Consider the following 20,340-nt stretch of genomic DNA (forward strand, 5'->3'; position numbering starts at 1 on the left):
GCTGGATTGAGCACACTTTGACAAACTCCTGTAGAAGAAGAGAAAATGAGGCTGGATTGGGCACACTTTGACAAACTCCTCTAGAAGAAGAGAAAATGAGGCTGGATAGTGCACACTTTGACAAACTCCTGTAGAAGAAGAGAAAATGAGGCTGAATTGGGCACACTTTGACAAACTCCTGTAGAAGAAGAGAAAATGAGGCTGGATTGGGCACACTTTGACAAACTCCTGTAGAAGAAGAGAACATGAGGCTGGATTGGGCACACTTTGACAAACTCCTGTAGAAGAAGAGAACATGAGGCTGGATTGGGCACACTTTGCAAAACTCCTCTAGAAGAAGAGAAAATGAGGCTGGATTGGGCACACTTTGACAAACTCCTGTAGAAGAAGAGAACACGAGGCTGGATTGGGCACACTTTGACAAACTCCTGTAGAAGAAGAGAAATGAGGCTGGATTGTGCACACTTGACAAACTCCTGTAGAAGAAGAGAAAATGAGGCTGGATAGTGCACACTTTGACAAACTCCTGTAGAAGAAGAGAAAATGAGGCTGGATTGGGCACACTTTGACAAACTCCTGTAGAAGAAGAGAAAATGAGGCTGGATTGGGCACACTTTGCCAAACTCCTCTAGAAGAAGAGAAAATGAGGTTGGATTGGGCACACTTTGCCAAACTCCTGTAGAAGAAGAGAAAATGAGGCTGGATTGGGCACACTTTGACAAACTCCTCTAGAAGAAGAGAAAATGAGGCTGGATTGGGCACACTTTGACAAACTCCTGTAGAAGAAGAGAAAATGAGGCTGGATTGGAAACACTTTGACAAACTCCTGTAGAAGAAGAGAAAATGAGGCTGGATTGGGCACACTTTGAAAAACTCCTGTAGAAGAAGAGAAAATGAGGCTGGATAGTGCACACTTTGACAAACTCCTGTAGAAGAAGAGAAAATGAGGCTGGATTGGGCACACTTTGACAAACTCCTGTAGAAGAAGAGAAAATGAGGCTGGATTGGGCACACTTTGACAAACTCCTGTAGAAGAAGAGAAAATGAGGCTGGATAGTGCACACTTTGACAAACTCCTGTAGAAGAAGAGAAAATGAGGCTGGATTGGGCACACTTTGACAAACTCCTGTAGAAGAAGAGAAAATGAGGCTGGATTGGGCACACACACTTTGCCAAACTCCTGTAGAAGAAGAGAAAATGAGGCTGGATTGGGCACACTTTGACAAACTCCTGTAGAAGAAGAGAACATGAGGCTGGATTGGGCACACTTTGACAAACTCCTGTAGAAGAAGAGAACATGAGGCTGGATTGGGCACACTTTGCAAAACTCCTCTAGAAGAAGAGAAAATGAGGCTGGATTGGGCACACTTTGACAAACTCCTGTAGAAGAAGAGAAAATGAGGCTGGATTGGGCACACTTTGACAAACTCCTCTAAAAGAAGAGAAAATGAGGCTGGATTGGGCATACTTTGCTTTCAACTAGCATCACAAGGCAGACATTGCAGTGGAACCCACATTGCAAGAAAAACAGAGGGCGTGGTAGAAGCACAAGTACAAGGGACTATGGAGATCTATTGTTGGCAGCCCATACTCCAATAAGGATGGCGGGCTGTAAGTAATTAAGTGAGGCCATAATAAAGCCTAAATACATGTTTGCTTTGCTTATATAGGTTATGTTATACAGCTGTCGTGAACTTGGCCGGATCACTTTAAAAGACTTTTTATATGCATATAACATTTTCTATTTTACTGAAAAAACAACATGCGAATCAGTTATCTTTACCTTTCCTTTAGTCTGTTGGACCGTTGGGGCACCAAACAAGACTCGTCGACCATCTTTCTCCATTCCTCCCTGTCTTTTGCCTTGTTTAGAACCTCTTTCAATGGCAGGCCGTCCATTCTTTTATGTTGTCCTCCCATCGCTTTCTCTGTCTGCCTCTTTTTCATGCGAATTATTTGGAAATAATTTATGTGTGCCGTTTTTGTTTTTATGTCTACATCGTCAACTGTCCGCTGGAAAACAATGTACATTTAAACTCAAGAACACACACAAATAGATTGCCCTATTTCTTTTCAACGTATATAAATAATATAACCATATCCTTAAGTTTAAAAGAAATGCAACGGTACTGTTGTGTGTATACAATACATACATTCTTTCAGAACATCAGTGAAAATTCCTGGAATCTCCTGTTGACTTTATTTTTAACACTAAAATATTCTAAAATGTTTTTATTGTCCTGCCAATGTATAAAGTAATTGTGTAAAATGTTCAAACATAAATAACACGTGACATAGGCAAGTTGTAAAAAGGGGGGGGGGGCCTGGAGGGGCACAAAGAATATTTGAAGAAACAAACGAATGTGTAGAAAACAAATTTACAGTTTGTCATAAACTTTGGCTTCTAGCAGTTTACATTCTTTGTCGACCTCCGCTTGGAATTGGTCTGAAAATTACGTTTGTAAACTTTATTTCCAGGCTAGATGGATTGCTTTGGACAGCCATGCATGTTTGTTTTTTCACATTGTTAATTTGATGAATCTTTATATCATGACTGACGAGACATATTTGCTCTAGGAATATTATTTTAACAATTTACATTCCTTTTAGACTTAGGCTGTCTGTAGTTAACTTACTTGAAGTCGATTGAGATATTTTACTTTGGGAAAGATTTTTAAAGCATATTTTAATCTCCAATACGATATGTTAAGAACAGATTCTGACCGGTAAAAATGGCGAGATTTGGCCACGTGACCGGTCACAGTACCCTTATGACGTACGTCATGGGACAGATGATGAGATGATGATGACCTTGTACGAAGTGTTTTTGGACTAACTGTAGCATGAGGATCTGAGTCTGCTCAAAATAATGATAAAAATTTCCATTTATAAATTGAGAAAAATTGGAGGGAAATAATCAACCAGAATTTATTTTTAAAACATGCGTTAAAATCTACCAAGTAAAGTCGATTAAATTTACCAAATAAAGTCGATTTGTGAAAAATAGATGACACTATTAACATTTCAAGTTTTGGAAGTTGACCTTACATTGTTACAGTTTGAACTGAGGAAGAGGAGGAAATGGGATGTATTATCTACTTTCTTATTATATCCACTAGTCGCCAACCTCCAGAACTGCCCAATATTAAATTTACAAATGAATCCTTGATCATTTTACATTTCTAATTTCTTCGTCACATCATAATAATAGGTTTAAAAAATAAGTATTATATAAAATCGAAGCCTGGTCGTGCGGTTTGCGCGCTGGACTGTCGTTCGGATTTATCGACGGTCGATGGTTCAAACCCTGCCCGCTCCCATCCCCCGTCGTCCTGCGGGAGGTTTGGACTAGGAAGTAAACTATCTTCAACTCTGAAGGAACATCCGAAACATGTAAAACATTTTACAAAACATTTTACAACTCATTGTCTAATTATTTCCACAAATCTTATTTATCCACATCTTTCCCTGAGGAGGCTTTTGGTCTCTACTTCCTCTGAATCTGCTCGTGTCATATTTTGTTCTAATAGAGTTATCTCCCCTGCAACATTACTCCAGGTCGTGCATCTGCCTTTCAGTCTGTATTCAACAGTTTAACTAGGGGAGGGTGTGGTTGGTTGAGTAAATCGATAGTGTACGAGTACAAGTTCTCTTCAAAAACAAAAGATTTACTTGAATAGGTGTGTAGAGAGTGGGAGGAGGGGGAGGAGTTAGTGTTAGCGGTATGAAGTGAGGAGTGGGAGGGTGTGTCAGGTAAGTCTGACATTCACTGGTGCTCTCTCTTGTCTCTCTCCAGGAATGGACGGATGAGAAGCTGAAATGGAACGTCACGGAGTACAATAACATCTCAATTCTGCGGATGCCTTGTGATTACCTTTGGCTCCCAGACATCGTCCTCTACAACAGGTGAGATGACAGAGAATGACCTTTTCTCTTAGCTACCAGGGCACTAAGCTCTCCCCCCGTTATGTTTCAATCAGGAAATTCTTCATTCTTTTAGACTCATCTCTGGATCCTACCTCAACAATGACATCGAATTTAAACGTATTTGTACATTTAAAATTCCTGAACATAATTGTTAATATCAGGTCATTGCACTGTAGCCCCAGACTGCTAGAATGACTAAACCGATGTAGGCGTATTATATTTTTATTGAAATAAACTTGAGATAACTTGAAGAAACCTCTTTTGTGAACGAAAACTGAATATATCACTTTGATTAACACTGTAGACAGATTCAACTTCAGAGGAATGAATTGAAATGAAAACAAAATCTGACTCCAAATAGACGTCTTTACTCTCCTACTTATCTGAGACTTCCCTCCCGTCAACATTCAAACCGTTGACTTCTATTAACAGTTGAATTTCGCAAGACCCTCTTGTGGTTTCATCTTTCTACATCACCAAAAACAAACACTCCCTCTCCTTGTCGTTACCTTGGAAACACACACTCTATAACACTAATGTAATGGAAGAAAAATGAATCTAATTCATAGTGTTGAATTCGAACTAAAGTCAGAGTGAAAAAAAAAAAATTACTTTTCCTATTTCCTCTCTCTTCAATGGAGGCCAAGAAGTATTAACTCTGAGTTAGCTTCTAGTAAATAAGAATGTTTAACTCTGAGTTAACTTATAGTAAGTAAGAATGATTAACTCAGAGTTAACTTCTACTGACTTCTAGTAAGTATGAATGATTAACTCTGAGCTTCTCGTCTAAGTTAAAATGTTCTTTATCTCTGTCCTCAAAAACCACTCTAGTCTGAAATGAAAATCTTTATTCTTCATTTATAGTGAGCCTCGTTTTGATCTATTGAGCGAAGTCGCCAGCTAGTTGAAATTTCTTATTGCTGTCTTGTCCAAAGTAGACATTTATCTTCTTGCTAGTACTCAGAGCATTGTAGGCCACAGTAGAAAGATAAAGAAAATAGTAACCACGTAGGCGTCAACACATGAACTAAGCCTCGCAGATTCTCTGTAACATCACGTGACAAAAAAGTGACTAAATTCTTTCACAGAATTACTTACTCAATGGCTTTACGTCAGTTCAAAAAAGTAAAAATAAATTTGTTTTAAAACAGCCCCCACCGTTCCATGAAGGTTAGTGTCAAAAGACGAAGCTATTGTTTCGTATCTAAAGAAATGGTACAACACAATCCTGTGGTGGTGGTAGTCTAAACTAATCTCTCGGAAACATGATTGTATTGAAATATAGCCAAAGGTTTCTCACTGGTGCGACGTTCTGACAAAGAAGGGAGGGGATGAAGGCGGTAAATTTATTGTTACAATGGGTAGTTATCAATCGATGTTTAGCCACGTAAAATGACATTATTCTTAGTTAAAGAGGTTGTTTCATCTTCCAATAACTTGTTAATAAGGGACCTAAAAAAAGGTACATATTTTGTCGGATTGATTTGATTTGATTTTTTATTTGAGGCACATCGGCACAATTTAGGCCATGTCGTGCCTGCAGTCCCCTAAGGATCCAATGCTACAGTATCGACTCAGAAGAAGATATCTCATAACGTCTCCGCTAATTTGAATACTCTTTTTTTTTATGGCCAGAATGTTTGAACCTCTCCCGACTGTTGTACATCGTTATGTTGTGTGACAAAAAGGTCCGCGGCCAGACGTCTTACAGAACACGAAAAAGATCTTATGATCTTATGACGATCACGACTATTGCAGATGTACGTGCGCTATATGTGCCTCGAACGTCAATCACATAATAGAATCGCTCAGTGCTGCCCTGTTCTTTATTAGACTTTTTATTTTACTAGAATGAATATTGTGCTCTGATGAAAAAAAATCAATATCGGCAAGTCCCCCCCCCTTTATTTTGTTCAAACTTGACAAGCGCTCTTCTCACTAGTTCAAGTTTTAGACGCAAGGAGAAAGAATGTCTAAAGATAAGAACCCAGGAAAATGTTTGGCTCCAGGATTCCGCTAGGGGGAGTTAACGGCGCTTTCCCAGAATTCCGTGCTGGTTGTAGGAGGAATCAAAGCACCTGCAATAATATCTCAGGAAAGAACTTAGTATCCTATCCTATACACCAAATTAAGAAAATATCTACCAAACACTATTTTCGAAAAAATAAAAGGCTAGTCGGACTAGCTTTAACGTTCATTTAATTTCAACATTTTCATTTGGCCTCTAATTATAGTGTAAAAAATTTTTAGAATTTTATGCGTTTAACTTTCATTTCTTGTTTTCATTATATTCTGACTACCCTGTGACTACCCTGTGACTACCCCACTGTGGGTGAGTACAGCGCTCCACCAGCTCTCCAGCTAGCTAATGGGTAGACGGGGGTTGCGATTGTGAACGATGTTATTTTCGTCTGGGGGCGCCATCGGTAAAATTTTGAGAAACACTGCTATACCCCATGATTAACATGACATGCTTCTACGGTGCACCGCTAAGGTCATAAAACTAGTGACTGGGTATGTCTTCTACACGTAGCACCAAGGGAAATAATTAAAATAAGTTCAAGTACGAGAGTTGCATTTGAAATAAAATAAAAACTGTCGACGTTATTAAACAAAACAAAGCTAACGTTAGAAAAAAATATTTAAAATAGACATGAAAATAGAATGGACGCGTTCTTAGAAGATAAAAAAACACAGCCACTAATTATAGTTTACAAAGCTGTGTCTTTTATTTATTCCTTAGCAGGTAACTTATAGGCCTATGTATATTATACTAAGTATTTGTCTTACTTAGTAGCAGCATATATAGTACACAATTGTCCAGTGACGGAAGCAGATGGATTTTGTCATGCATTATATTTAGATCCATCATTCCTTTTCAACAAAATGCTACAATCAAATTCAACGGATCTTCAATTTCTAATTTTCATCGAGAAAGTACAAAAATAAAAACCGAAATTTTTGTACAAAAATAAAAAACAGGGCTAATGGAAAACCGATGTTATTTAATTACGGGTTTGTAATGATGAGCCCACAAAAATCTGACAGGACTTAAGTTATGTATTATTAGATATTTTAAAAGTCTAGATTGTTAAGTATAATTTTAATTACAATATCTGTGTGTTTATTTTAAGAAGAACAATTTTTTTTCTTTTGAGGTATCATTACATCAATCCCCAGGTTCAGCCTAACAGACACACCATGCACACACAGTCGTGCATAAAGTACTAAACTATGTGGGTGATGATTTAAAATAAAAGAGTGAATTAAATACTATAATATTTACACAATGATATTGACGAGTATTATATGAAAAATGAGTAATTAAAGTTAAATAGGAAATATTGAAAGAGTTTACATCCTAATTAAATTCATAGAATAGTAATGTACTAAGCAACCTTTCATGGTGTTGTATATCAAAACTGACAAGACACCGACTGTGACTTTAATAACATCAACTGTTCCACAACTTACACCCAAAGATTCTTCATTGTCACAAGATACTTCAGAAACTGTCATTGGAATACCAGATCTGACACTAGTAATCAAGTACTGTCATAACTTCTGAACCACAACTCTGGCAGTGATGACGACAACACTGTCAAGGGAAACACCAGTACCCACAGTATAAACTCAACGTTGGAATGGCTAACGCCAACACTGAAACCCCTAAACAGGGGTCAAAGAGTCCCACCCAGAATATATATCCAAGGCAATATGGCTAAGGCTGTCCAGTAGCATAAAATCAAGAAGTATTCAGGACCAAAAGAACTGTCTTGCTGACACCAGGTTGTATATCCTAGCAACAACAAAAATAATAATGAGGCACATTTGAAATTAAAACCCAAAATTTGCCCTTCATTAAGTCCGGCCCTGATTTAGTTTACTACAGGCCTTAGCCTATTACCGAAGATACAGCGGTGAACTTTCGTGACCTCACAGACATTTCAGAGCAATGTGATTCAATGTTGTTTTCTGTGAACTCAAATATTGGTCAGCACGAGCAGTGTGTAGTATTCATTTGTGTAATTGTGTTTCACTGAGCTACAGTTATAGATTCTACTTCAGACAAGTCAATGTCAATACACATATGTTCATTATTTCAGTAGCTATGAATATAGATGTACATTTCGTCATTGTTGAACTATGGAATAGATGTACATTTGTTCATTATTTCAGTGTTTAGGATTTCCTATGCTGTATATCTCCGACATCTGACAATTCAGCGAGGTTCTGAAGATTATTATCCCACTCTACAGCTTCATATCTTCACGCTGGAGTTCTTTCAGTTGTCACGTGATTTACGATCAAAACTGGTCGAGTTCAAAAGTTGACCCGCCATATTGTGCACTCCGTCATAAGGTAGTCAGGGGCCGCTACCAAGTTGGATTTGTAATGGTGGGAGGAGCAGACGATTCCATTAACTTTTTTTTCCAGATCTATTCTGGATATATTGAAATTAGATCTAGATATAACACGAGTAACCGAGATTCTCTGGGTGTAAATAACACCAAACAATTCTTCTTGTCTTGTGGAGAGTTTACAGAGTTGTCTAGTTGTCTGTTCACCAAACTTACTTAGTCTGACTAAGCCTACTCGTGAGATTGAGAGAGAAAGTTACTTCCCCCTTCAGTTGTAAATAAAGTTATGGTATGATTGATTGATTGGGTCCAAATAAGAGAGTCAGAATCTGTTTCAAATAAAGCAGATACCATCCCTTGACACTCCTCCATCTTTTTCTTTTCACAATAACGTCCCTTGGCAATGACCAAAACGTTTTTACGACAGTACTATGTGAAATGCGAACTATGATTCTTTTTTTTAACTAATTAATAAATCTTACACCAGACAGCTACGTACATAATGTACAAAAGTACATAAAGTTGTTTTCTTATAGATAACATAGCTTATCTAAAGGAAAGAGGCCCAAAATAACTGCCATATATCTCATGGGCGTAGCCAGGGGGGGGGGGGGGGTTGGGGTTCAACCCCCCCCCCCCCCCGAAATAAAATCCCCCCCTGGGGTGGGGGGGGGGAGACGGACTTTAGTGACTGATTTTTTGCTTTGATTTTCTTTATTTTAGGTAAGATTTTAATACTAAACCATCACTTGCCTCAGCGCAGCCAAAGAGGTTTTGAGTTTAAAACCCCTACCACGGGGTTTTGAGTTTGAAACCCCCAACCACGAGGTGGGGGGGGGGGGAAGACTGACTTTAGTGACATGTTTTTTTCTTTGATTTTGTTAATTTTAGGTGAGATTTTAATACTAAACCATCACAGCTAAAGGGGTTTTGAGTTTAAAACCACTACCAGGGGGTTTTGAGTTTAAAACCTCCTACCAGGGGTTTTGAGTTTGAAACCCCCTACCAGGGGTTTTTGCAGTTAAATCCCCCTCTTCTATAAAACAAAACACACAAAAAATGCAAACGATAATCCCCAAATTCCAAGTGCACAGTTAAGGAAGATTTTGATTTTAAAACCCCCTCCAAAATTTACGATAGACCCCTCTTCAATATGGAAAAAAAAAGCAAATTATGAGCGTAGCTAAATGGGTTTTGACTCAGTTTTAAGTTTAAACTCCCCTCCAGTGGAGTTTGAAGCTAAAAATACATCTTCAATAAAAAAAAAGCAAATTACACACTCTAAAATCTAAGAGCGTAGCCATATAGGTTTTGAGTTTAAACCCCCCGCCAGCCGGGTTTGAAGTTAAAAAATACATCATCAATGTAAAAAAAAAGCAAATTACGCACTCAAAATGCTATGAGCGTTGCCAAAAGGGGTTTTGAGTTCATATCCCCCTCCACAAGGGTTTGATGCTAAAAAATACCTCTTCAATATAAAAAAAAAAGGAAATTACACACTAAAATTATTTGAGCGTAGCCAAGCGTAGCCAAGCGATTGGGGGTTTTGAGTTTAAACTCCTTTCCTCCAGATGGTTTTGAGTTTAAAATCCCCCTGCAGACCCTATCTTCAATATTACTCTAAAGAACTACAGTTACCGAATTCTATGATCGTAGCTCAATTGGGGTTTTGAATTTAAAAAACTACAACAAAGTCCTGAGATTTTTAGTTTAAAACCTCTAACAGATGATTTTGACGATAACACTTCAGTTTTCGATATAAAATCTAAAGCAAACTACAGTCACCCAATTCCAAGAGCGTATCCAAGAGAGGTTACATTTCTACCAGTGGCGGGGCTCCATTAATAAAGTGCAGTGAATAGTCATCTGCCGAAATTGAAAAACACTAAATGTGGCTCAACAAAGATGGCTAAGACAGATTTTAGGAGTTAGTTATTGAGATCGGGTCTAAATCAAGGAAATCCTATGCCGAACTGGGAGTCGACCCCTTAGTAAAATTGAGACAGAGCGTCGCATGAGGTTTGCGGGACATGTTCTCCGACAAAATAAATTACGCATAATAAGAGTTGCGATGACATCCTAGTACAACTTGGCGCCACACATTCATGGAGGTCCTTGGAGCAGGTGGGAAGAGGCTTCAGAAATTACCAGTGACAGATTTTTGTGGAAACAGCTTGACGGCAAATGCGCCGAACGGCGCGGCAGGGTCTTAGTCAGTAAAAATAGCACATACATTTTTGAAATAAGACTTTTTAATAGCAGGAAAATGCACTGTAGATACCTCAGAATATGCATTTTGTTGACATTCTATGCCAGAAATAGTGCTTGGCGGCGGGGCTCCGCCCCGCTCTAGGGTGAGCTCCTAGAGCTCCCCCAGAGCCCCTTGCTAGCAATGGCGGGGAGTCAACAATTTTTTCACTAACTCCAGGAAGAACCTATTCTAGGGCACAATAAATGTGTTCCAAAAGAATGAAGTGTCAGAATTTAATAAAGATTATGAACACACACATACATATATACACATTTTTGTTTCTCGAGGGGAGGGGGGGGGGCGGGGGGGAGAAAAAAAATCCCCCCCCCTAAACCCCCCCCCCCCCCCCGAAAAAAAATCCTGGCTACGCCCATGATATATCTTAATACTGCAAAAATAAGTTCTCTTTTTTTTCTATACAAACTCAATAGCTTTAAACTAAACAAGAAGATCCTTGAGACTTTTTACAGCGCGACTATACAAAATCTGCTAACATACGGAATAACTTGTTGGCAAGGCAACGTTTCATCTAAACTGTTGCGCCGTCTAGAAAACTTCATAAAAAAGCATCAAAAGTTACGCTCACATCATTACCACATTTAAAGGAACGTTTTGAACAAAAGTGTCTAAGGAAAATCGAAAAAATCATGGGAGACAACGGCCATCCGCTGCATCAGAACAACGTCAGGTCGTCGCGAAGTGGGCTACTACTGTCAATCAAAGGAGCGGTACAAAAACTCGTTCGTACCTCACTCGGTCAGACTCTATCACCGCCACTCATTGATCAGAGAACATGAAATGCACCAAGATACCTGTGTGTAGTCGCTGAATGAACTCTTTATGTTGTGTCTCTTGTATTTTTCTGTTGTGTTATCTTTATATGAGAAAAGAGTCCTTGTAATCACAACAAATTTCCGTAAGGATCAATAAAGCAGTCTTAGTCTTAGTCTTAGTCTTATATAAAACAAAATTAATTAATGAACACTAATTGATTAACTAATTACTTAATTTTGTATTGATTCTTGTATTATCATCGACAATGATTGATTATACGAAATTTCAACCTGATCAGAGACTAGAAATAACTCCACATATAAACCACATATGTCAATATTTAGCATTTATTTCCATTTTTAGATACGAAACAAAATAATTAATTACCAATAATTAATTAAATGATTGGTTAATTTTTTTGATTGATTCATGTTTTGTTTAAGGGCAACAAAATCTTTGTGTAAGTTTCTATTCGATCCGACAATGACTGTGACATAAATAGTGTGTAAAAAAATTGAACTGACAGATTGACAGAGTTGATATAAGCTTTGTAAAAAAATAAAATAATGACTAATGTTTGTTATCAACTATTTCTTTGACTACATACTTCTGTTGTTGTATTTCTTCCTAAAAGTGTAGACAACCATAACAAAGGCTACATGAAGAGCCTGGCCATGGTCCACAGCGATGGGACAGTCTTTTGGCCGCCCATTGTGCGCATGCGCAGCTCCTGTAAGATGGACATCACCTTCTTTCCTTTTGATGACCAACTGTGCGGACTTAACCTTGGCTCTTGGGCTTACGATGGTTTCCAGGTATTTTCTGGACATATTTATTACTAAGTCCACAGTGTTATCTGAGTACCAGACATAACAAGAGTTTTCGTTTAAAATTTACATTTTAACTTAAACATTCATGAAAATCTCTAATACCCCTAAGAAATGTCTAGAATTTCTAAAGCATTTTGTAGCAGAAGAGTATGTGACGTCTTCTTATCTTATCTTATATAATACAGACGTTAATTCAAAAAAGAAGCACTACACGTCATGCATCATCGATGACATCTTTTAAGTATTTTTCAAATATAAATCCTTGTTGAGGCTTCAGAAGCCAACGCTCTGGGAAATTTGAAAGCAAGGAAATGAATGTTGTGAAATTGTATTTCCTTCAACTTTGTAACAAAAAGCTGAGTAGATCAAGTGCTGTGTGTTGCCTGACATTCATAGCTCAGTGGAAACTCAAATCATATGTATCTAGTGTCTCGCGTGAATTTATTGAGACATGATCTCGCTAAAGTTTACATCGACGTTCATGTACATTCAAGTGTATACGTCATGTCTTATTGTTTGTGTGTGTGTCTGCATGCGTTTCTAGGTCTATATGTGCATGTGGCATTAAGTATTAGCCAATTTAGAAAGGAAGCCAAATTGTTGTATTAAACATGCGTGAATCCAAAGGTAAAAATCTTGCTAACAACAACTACATCAAAAAGAGTTTCAGTTTTCAAATGTGTATAAGTGAGATATAAAGTTTCATAGTTTTCAAATGTGTATAAGTGAGATATAAAGTTTCATAGTTTTCAAATGTGTATAAGTGAGATATAAAGTTTCATAGTTTTCAAATGTGTATAAGTGAGATATAAAGTTTCATAGTTTTCAAATGTGTATAAGTGAGATATAAAGTTTCATAGTTTTCAAATGTGTATAAGTGAGATATAAAGTTTCATAGTTTTCAAATGTGTATAAGTGAGATATAAAGTTTCATATTTTTCAAATGTGTATAAGTGAGATATAAAGTTTCATAGTTTTCAAATGTGTATAAGTGAGATATAAAGTTTCATATTTTTCAAATGTGTATAAGTGAGATATAAAGTTTCATAGTTTTCAAATGTGTATAAGTGAGATATAAAGTTTCATAGTTTTCAAATGTGTATAAGTGAGATATAAAGTTTCATATTTTTCAAATGTGTATAAGTGAGATATAAAGTTTCATATTTTTCAAATGTGTATAAGTGAGATATAAAGTTTCATAGTTTTCAAATGTGTATAAGTGAGATAGAAAGTTTCATAGTTTTCAAATGTGTATAAGTGAGATAGAAAGTTTCACAATCAAATGTTGTTGTTATAACCGATAAAGTTGGCCATTCCCTCCTCAGATCTAATGTTATCTTATTTTTTGTATTACACAGTTCTCATCTTATTCTCCCCATTAATCTTTCCCCATTTCAGATGACATGTAAGGCTTTGGCTATTTCCATTTTGGCATCCGAGTATCCCCCCGTCTCGTCCACTCAATGTCCCCTACAATCTGCTTCTAATTACAGACCCAGGGCTGAGGCCAGATCAATGGTCAAGAGTCGCATCTGTAATGATGATGTCATAGGTTCAACTGCACAGAGTTACGTCTATCCAGAGATATACTGGACAACTTTTATTCTCTTTTGAATAGGGAGATTCGAGAATGGAAGATTTAGGCAAAAACTAGGCTAAATAAGTAATAGTGTCGATGTATTCTTAGTATGGACATGACTGAGATAAAGACATAGGCATTGTGCAAATATTTGAGGTCCTATACATACAAAAAGCAAAATTGAAAAAAAAAGGTTGATTTTCATCCAATAACCAGAATAATTAGAAGTTTATATTCAAACATATTAAAAAGATTTAAACTTTTGTAAACTATACGTTGATTTTTTACTATCTAATGAGGAAATCCTCGAATTTAAAGAAAATTTTGAAAATTCAAATAAAAGTAGAACCATATTCATTGTTACACGTTCAGTTTTATAATGATTGAATAATTTTAGCAATAACAATATCCAACAACACCTTATATGGTAACGATGGTGCTACAGATTCACCAGTGTTACCCTGTTCATTTAAATACAGGCAGTCGTTATTCTTATTATTTCTTTAAAATTTTTAGATGAGACATCCGCCACTGCCATCGTGCTGCCACTTTAGTACATTTTTATCCAGTAGACAATCATCAAGCATAAAAAGTAAATATTTTCAAATATCATGAATCGTGACAAATTTTCTGCAAAGGTTTCTGGTATTTGTGTATGTTCAATATTGATCCATGTAATCGATAGATCATAACACTGGTCTATTTTAGGTTTATGTAATGTATATCATATCTCATCACTGAAGTATCAATGTAAGTGATGGATCATATCTCAACAATACTGTATTGTAGGTTGATGTAACCAACAGATCAGAGAATGTTGACCTGTCCAATTACGTTGACAACGGCGAGTGGGAACTGTTAGGAACTAAGATCATCAGACGAGTCAAGAATTACACCTGCTGCCCTGAGCCTTATGTCGATGTGACATTTTACATAATGGTAATTATATATTTAGTAGACAGTCTGTGAGCAGAAGGATTCTGAAAGTTCAGAGAGAGAGAGAAATGCATTGATATAGGATTGGTTGTTTTTTGTTTTTTTTGTTGTTGTTGTTTTTTTTTTGGGGGGGGGGGGAGTTTGTAGGTTAATTTGGTAACGTTAATCAACTTTCAAAGCTTATTTACTTCCGTTTAAAAACCTAAGTAAAAGAATTTAAAACATGTAAATCATTTTTTATATTTGTATTAATTCTTGTTATACTTTGCCTTAGACACAATCAGTAAGAATTTTCCATGCGTAGTAAAGTCAATATAGTCTAAGGGATTTTGTAATACTAGCAGAATCCTTGCCAATGAGAGCAAGTGGCAACTAAGGCAACATGAATCTAGGTGGGCATAGTCAGGGCATTAAATAAATAACTAAAATGTGTGTGTGTATATATATATATATATATGTGTGTGTGTATGTATGCCGTATGCATGTATGATGTATGTATGTATGTATGTATGTATGTATGTATGTATGTATGTATGTATGTGTGTATGTTTGATGTATGTATGTGTATATGTTTGTATGTATGTATGTGTGTTTGTGTGTTTGTACAGAAAGAAAGAGACTGACAGTCAGACATACAAAAAGAAAAAAAAAATAGACAAACGATTAGAGAGCTAGACAGATACAATTAGAAACAAAGGGAGCAGAGAGAGAGAGAGACATGAGAGATGTAGACAGATACAATTAGAAACAAAGGGAGCAGAGAGAGAGAGAGACATGAGAGATGTAGACAGATACAATTAGAAACAAAGGGAGCAGAGAGAGAGAGAGACATGAGAGATGTAGACAGATACAATTAGAAACAAAGGGAGCAGAGAGAGAGAGAGAGAGAGAGAGAGAGACATGAGAGATGTAGACAGACGAAAGTAGATCACAAGAGCGAAATAGAGAACAAGAAGTAAGAGAGAAAATAAAAAGAAAGACAATGAAGAGAGAAGGCGAAGAAAGAAAAGAGACTTATTTTAGTAACCACTCATGCGGACAGACTTGTACTCAAAATGATTTGGGTTCCTTATTTTGTAATTAACTTGAACTGAACTTTTGAATACCAATTGAAACAAGGAAAAAGAAAACTTCTTTTAGATGGCCACTAGAGAATTTCAGACTCTCTTTAAATGTCAGACATGAACCTAACTGTTTGGTTAAGTTAATTTTTACCCAAGAAAGTTCATTGATTTACTGGCCATTGTATAGACGTGTGGCGTCTAGAATCTATTCTTACTGTTGACATTGGTAACTAACTATTTCAATTAAAAATACTGGCTATACTTTTTCTCCTTCATTGGAGTCCCCTAGACTTAGGGTAAGGGTTAGGGTTAGGATGGGGTAATTAAGTAATTTTTTTGTCTTTGCTAAGAAACTGGGGTTTTTGAAGTAATCGCTACATAACGCAGTAGAAGAAATAAAATTCCCGTGAAATGATTGGTTAAATTAGAACTTGCAACTCTTGAAAGCAGGAGAGGTCCGTGACGTGATAAGTTTTTTTTTACTAGAGGAGGGTCGAAATAAATTTGGAAATAAAGTATTTTTATGCAGTGCTATTTTGCCTTTGCGGTGACAATATCCAGCGACCTTAAAGTGTTATCCTCTGATAAGTGGAGTAAGTTCACTATCTTAAGGTGTTCCCAATAGGACTAATGTTGCGGAAGCCTCCGACTCCTCTTGGCGTGTCTGTGTACACTCGACTGGGGCAGAGCTCTTGCTGGTGGATGATGTGGGGAAGCGCTGACCTCTGGATGACATTGGTTTTTTATGCTCGTTTGGTGTAAGGACTGTGTCAGTCAGGGCTTAGAACAAATGCTGAAACTGATCAGCCGCAGCCTTGAAGACTGGGGGGGGGGGAGTGCTTAATATCAGTATGTCTAAAGCTGATGGTATCAAAGGAGATCTCCTGTCCGTACGAGTAATTGACTAAATTAGCCGGTCTATGACCATGTCAAAAGTGGTACATAGATAATGTCTGGACCTTTTTTCACCACTTACTCTAAGATACTACTCAAATATTATCGTAAAAGCTTTGTGTCCAGATCTTTTGGAAGAAAGGATTTGAGCCTCTGAAGACATCATTCACCTGGATGAGGACGATTAGCTACTTTAAAAAGAAAAGTTCTTCGCAATTTGAGTCTTGCGAACGCTTGGACTTTTCCATTCCAAGCCAACTTAATTTAAAGATAACAAGAATAAACGATCAATGAGAATGTCTATGTTTGTATGTTGCACAGACATTTTTGAATTAATGCCATTAAATTCATAACTAACAATCTAGTTATGTTTGTTATCAGTGATTTAAACTGCTTACTTGTTGGTTTTCACTGATTGATTCAGGCAACCCATTCCATTCTCTAACGGCTCTATTAAAGAAGGAGCACTTGTACGAATTTGCCCTAGCAAATGCAATAAGAAATGTGTCTTTATATCTTTGTGACTCTGAGAACATGGAAACATCATGTGAGAATTAAACTCTTCTTCGAATAAGTCAAATATCTCAAAAGCACACCTAGACTTGCTTACTTAGACTTAGATCCTCCCGCACCGTTCGGCGCACTGGGCGGCAAGCTGTTTCCACAAAGATCTGTCACTGGCAATGTCTGAAGCCTCTTCCCACCTGGTGTCCACTGCTCTGAGATCCTCTATGAAGGTGTGGCAACAAGTTATACGAAGACGTCCCTGTTTGCACTTTCCTCGTGTTGGTCTCCATGTCATCAAAATTCTTGGTGTGCGTAGTTCATTTATTCGGAGAGCATGTCTCGCAAACCTCGTGCGACGCTCTTTCACAACCTCGTTTAGCATAATATTTCCTTGTTTGAGACCCGGTCTCAATAAATGACTCCTAAAATCCGTCTTGATCAACTTTGTTGAACTACATTTAGTCTTTTCTCAATTTTGACTGATGACTTCTATGTCTCGCATGCATATGTTGCTGTTGGGATGACGATTGTGTCGAGTAGAATATGAATAGAATTGAATAGACTCAAAATAATGAGATGTGTTTATTGCTATCTTTATTATTCCTACACTACAGCGTCCAACATGACGGTCACAAAAATTGATGAATTAAATCTTAACAACACAACAGTTCGTCTACAGAACGTTTTTCTTTTTAAGGTCAAAGGTTACAAAAAAGCCTAGAAACCATTTTTGTAATTGGATTTTATAAAGATTTTTTTTTCTTTCTTGAATGACAAATGTCATTTCATTTCTATATAACTATGCAGAAATTCTTCAGTTTTTTTTTAGAGGTTTTGGAGAAAACTTTTCGGTAACTTTTTAAATGGTATTTTGATAGTACAAAATAGGTGATCGTAATCGTATTGTTAAAATTATAGACTAACCATTATCTTGATTAAAAGGACAGCCATATGGCTACAACTTTGAATAATTCTGTTTAGAGCCGAAGTTTCTTTCGGAAATTAAAATTTTGTTGGTTTCAGTTGGAATAAGCCAATGATATTTCATCCAAGAGACCATGTAGGCCTAAGTCGTGTCCTATCAATTGTATTAGACTCCATTACTCAATGTAAAAACATGAACTGTTCGCCATTTCGAACGAATTCAATACGTTTAAAGTAAAACGAGAAAAAGGGAAGTAATCTACTGTATCGATTTTTCGATATGTTTACATCGGCCAGGCGAATGTCTAAAACGGGCTGGCTGTTTAAAGGATACTTTGTCCATCCACGCTGAAACATTCCTGCTACTGAATATAGACATTATGGCATTTTCTAAATGACAGCAGGGAAAGATAATCGCTCTAATACTGAACGTCAATACGGAATTGTCTCCCATGGATCTATACTCCTATGTTGAACACCCTAAAATCAGCCTTAGTTTTGTCTACATCGATGGTCTGATGTCACTGACAGGGGTGCGTTGATAACAATGTAAGCCTACGAAAAGGTACATTGAAAACTGAATTGTACTAACAATGGGCATCAAAAGAGGTGGATGTAGCGGAAAGAAATGAAAATTGAATGGAATTAATGTAAAACTGATGTAGGCAGTAGATGTAGATGTTTGGTGTTTGCATTTTCCTTAAACTATTTTACTTTTGAATGATACAGTAAATAGTTATAAAACTCACGTGTTCATTCTGAAACATGAAATCAGCTGAGTTTGAAAACAGAGATACATAGAGAATGAAAAGATAGAAAGAGGTAGAGATATAGTGATGAAAGTATCAAAAGAGAAAAAAAAGAGTCTACAGATTATACGAAAAAAATACATGAGTGGAGAGAGTAAAACCTGAAAAAAATAAGAGAGAGAGAGAGTTAGAGATGCGGTGCATTGAATGGCAGGAAATGATATATTGTCATTTAAAAATGAAAAAAATATTTAATACTGAGATACATGAAAGCCAAATTTAGCCAATCCGACGTAGGGGGAACATTCAGAAAGATTACAAGAAGATAATTTGGCGCTGGGGTTGACACTGTACCACTGTTAGTCTGGCTAAAAGCCTTAATTGTGCCTGTAGCATCGTTTTTTGTTTGTTCCAGTCAACGGTCTTGGAAAGATTTAAATATTTGTGTGTTTAACGAGTCTCTACATTTTCGGGCTGTTAAAAAGTTGTTCTGACATTCTCAGATGTCATGTGTCCATTACATACAAACTAAGCCTGAAGGTGTTTGCCCCTTGTCTTCTTTCACGAGCAAGTGATTGAATCATTTACAATGTATCTGTAACAAGAAAACAAAGAGAAAGGATGATGAGTTTTCCAATGTGGTTTTTTAAAGTGTCCATTACTAATGGAGTAGTGGCACCCAGTCTTGTTACCTTCACTGACGTAGTGTCTATGTGTGTGGATTGGTAAGAGGTACATTTTAGTGAAGAAGTTCAAAGAATAAGAAACCATTGAATCTCTCGTGTAGGTGCTGTTAGGTCATTTTGGAGGCTCGGGAAAATGTGTGCTGATGAATGTGATGACGAATGTATGCTTTGTGCTGTGAAAACAGAGGGGAAAAGTGGGAGAGGGGAAAATTGGGAGTGGGAAAAAGTGGGAGAGAGGAAAAGTGCGAGAGAGGAGAAGTGCGAGAGAGGAAAAGTGGAAAGAGGAGAAGTGCGAGAGTGGAAAAGTGGGAGAGAGGAGAAGTGGTAGAGGGGAAAAGTGGGAGAGGGGAAAAGTGGGAGAGAGGAGAAGTGGGAGAGAGGAGAAGTGCGAGAGAGGAAAAGTGCGAGAAAGGAGAAGTGCGAGAGAGGAAAAGTGGGAGAGAGGAGAAGTGGTAGAGGGGAAAAGTGGGAGAGAGGAAAAGTGGGAGAGAGGAGAAGTGGGAGAGAGGAAAATTGGGAAAGGGGGAAAGTGGGAGAGAGGAAAAGGGGAAAAGTGGGAGAGAGGAAAAGTGGGAAAGGGTGAAAGTGGGAGAGAGGAAAAGGGGAAAAGTGGGAGAGAGGAAAAGGGGAAAAGTGGGAGAGAGGAAAAGGGGGAAAGTGGGAGAGAGGAAAAGGGGGAAAGTGGGAGAGAGGAAAAGGGGGAAAGTGGGAGAGGGGAAAAGTGGGAAAGGGTGAAAGTGGGAGAGAGGAAAAGGGGAAAAGTGGGAGAGAGGAAAAGGGGAAAAGTGGGAGAGAGGAAAAGGGGGAAAGTGGGAGAGAGGAAAAGTGGAAGAGAGGAAACGTTGGAGAGGAGAAAAG

The 20,340-nt window shown here is 37.5% G+C and overlaps 1 protein-coding gene across 1 annotated transcript in view; it reads left to right on the forward strand.

The window, feature by feature from the left end:
* The window catches only part of LOC106059570 (neuronal acetylcholine receptor subunit alpha-10-like), a 78,495-nt gene that overhangs the window by 51,932 nt on the left and 6,223 nt on the right, over positions 1-20,340 (forward strand). Inside the window, exons 4-6 of the mRNA XM_056030251.1 lie at positions 3,797-3,906; positions 11,948-12,128; positions 14,512-14,661. Coding sequence (XP_055886226.1) covers positions 3,797-3,906; positions 11,948-12,128; positions 14,512-14,661 — 441 coding nt within the window. The remainder of the gene's footprint in view (positions 1-3,796; positions 3,907-11,947; positions 12,129-14,511; positions 14,662-20,340) is intronic.

The sequence above is a fragment of the Biomphalaria glabrata genome, chromosome 1 (assembly GCF_947242115.1).
Source record: "Biomphalaria glabrata chromosome 1, xgBioGlab47.1, whole genome shotgun sequence".
Lineage (NCBI taxonomy): Eukaryota > Metazoa > Mollusca > Gastropoda > Planorbidae > Biomphalaria > Biomphalaria glabrata.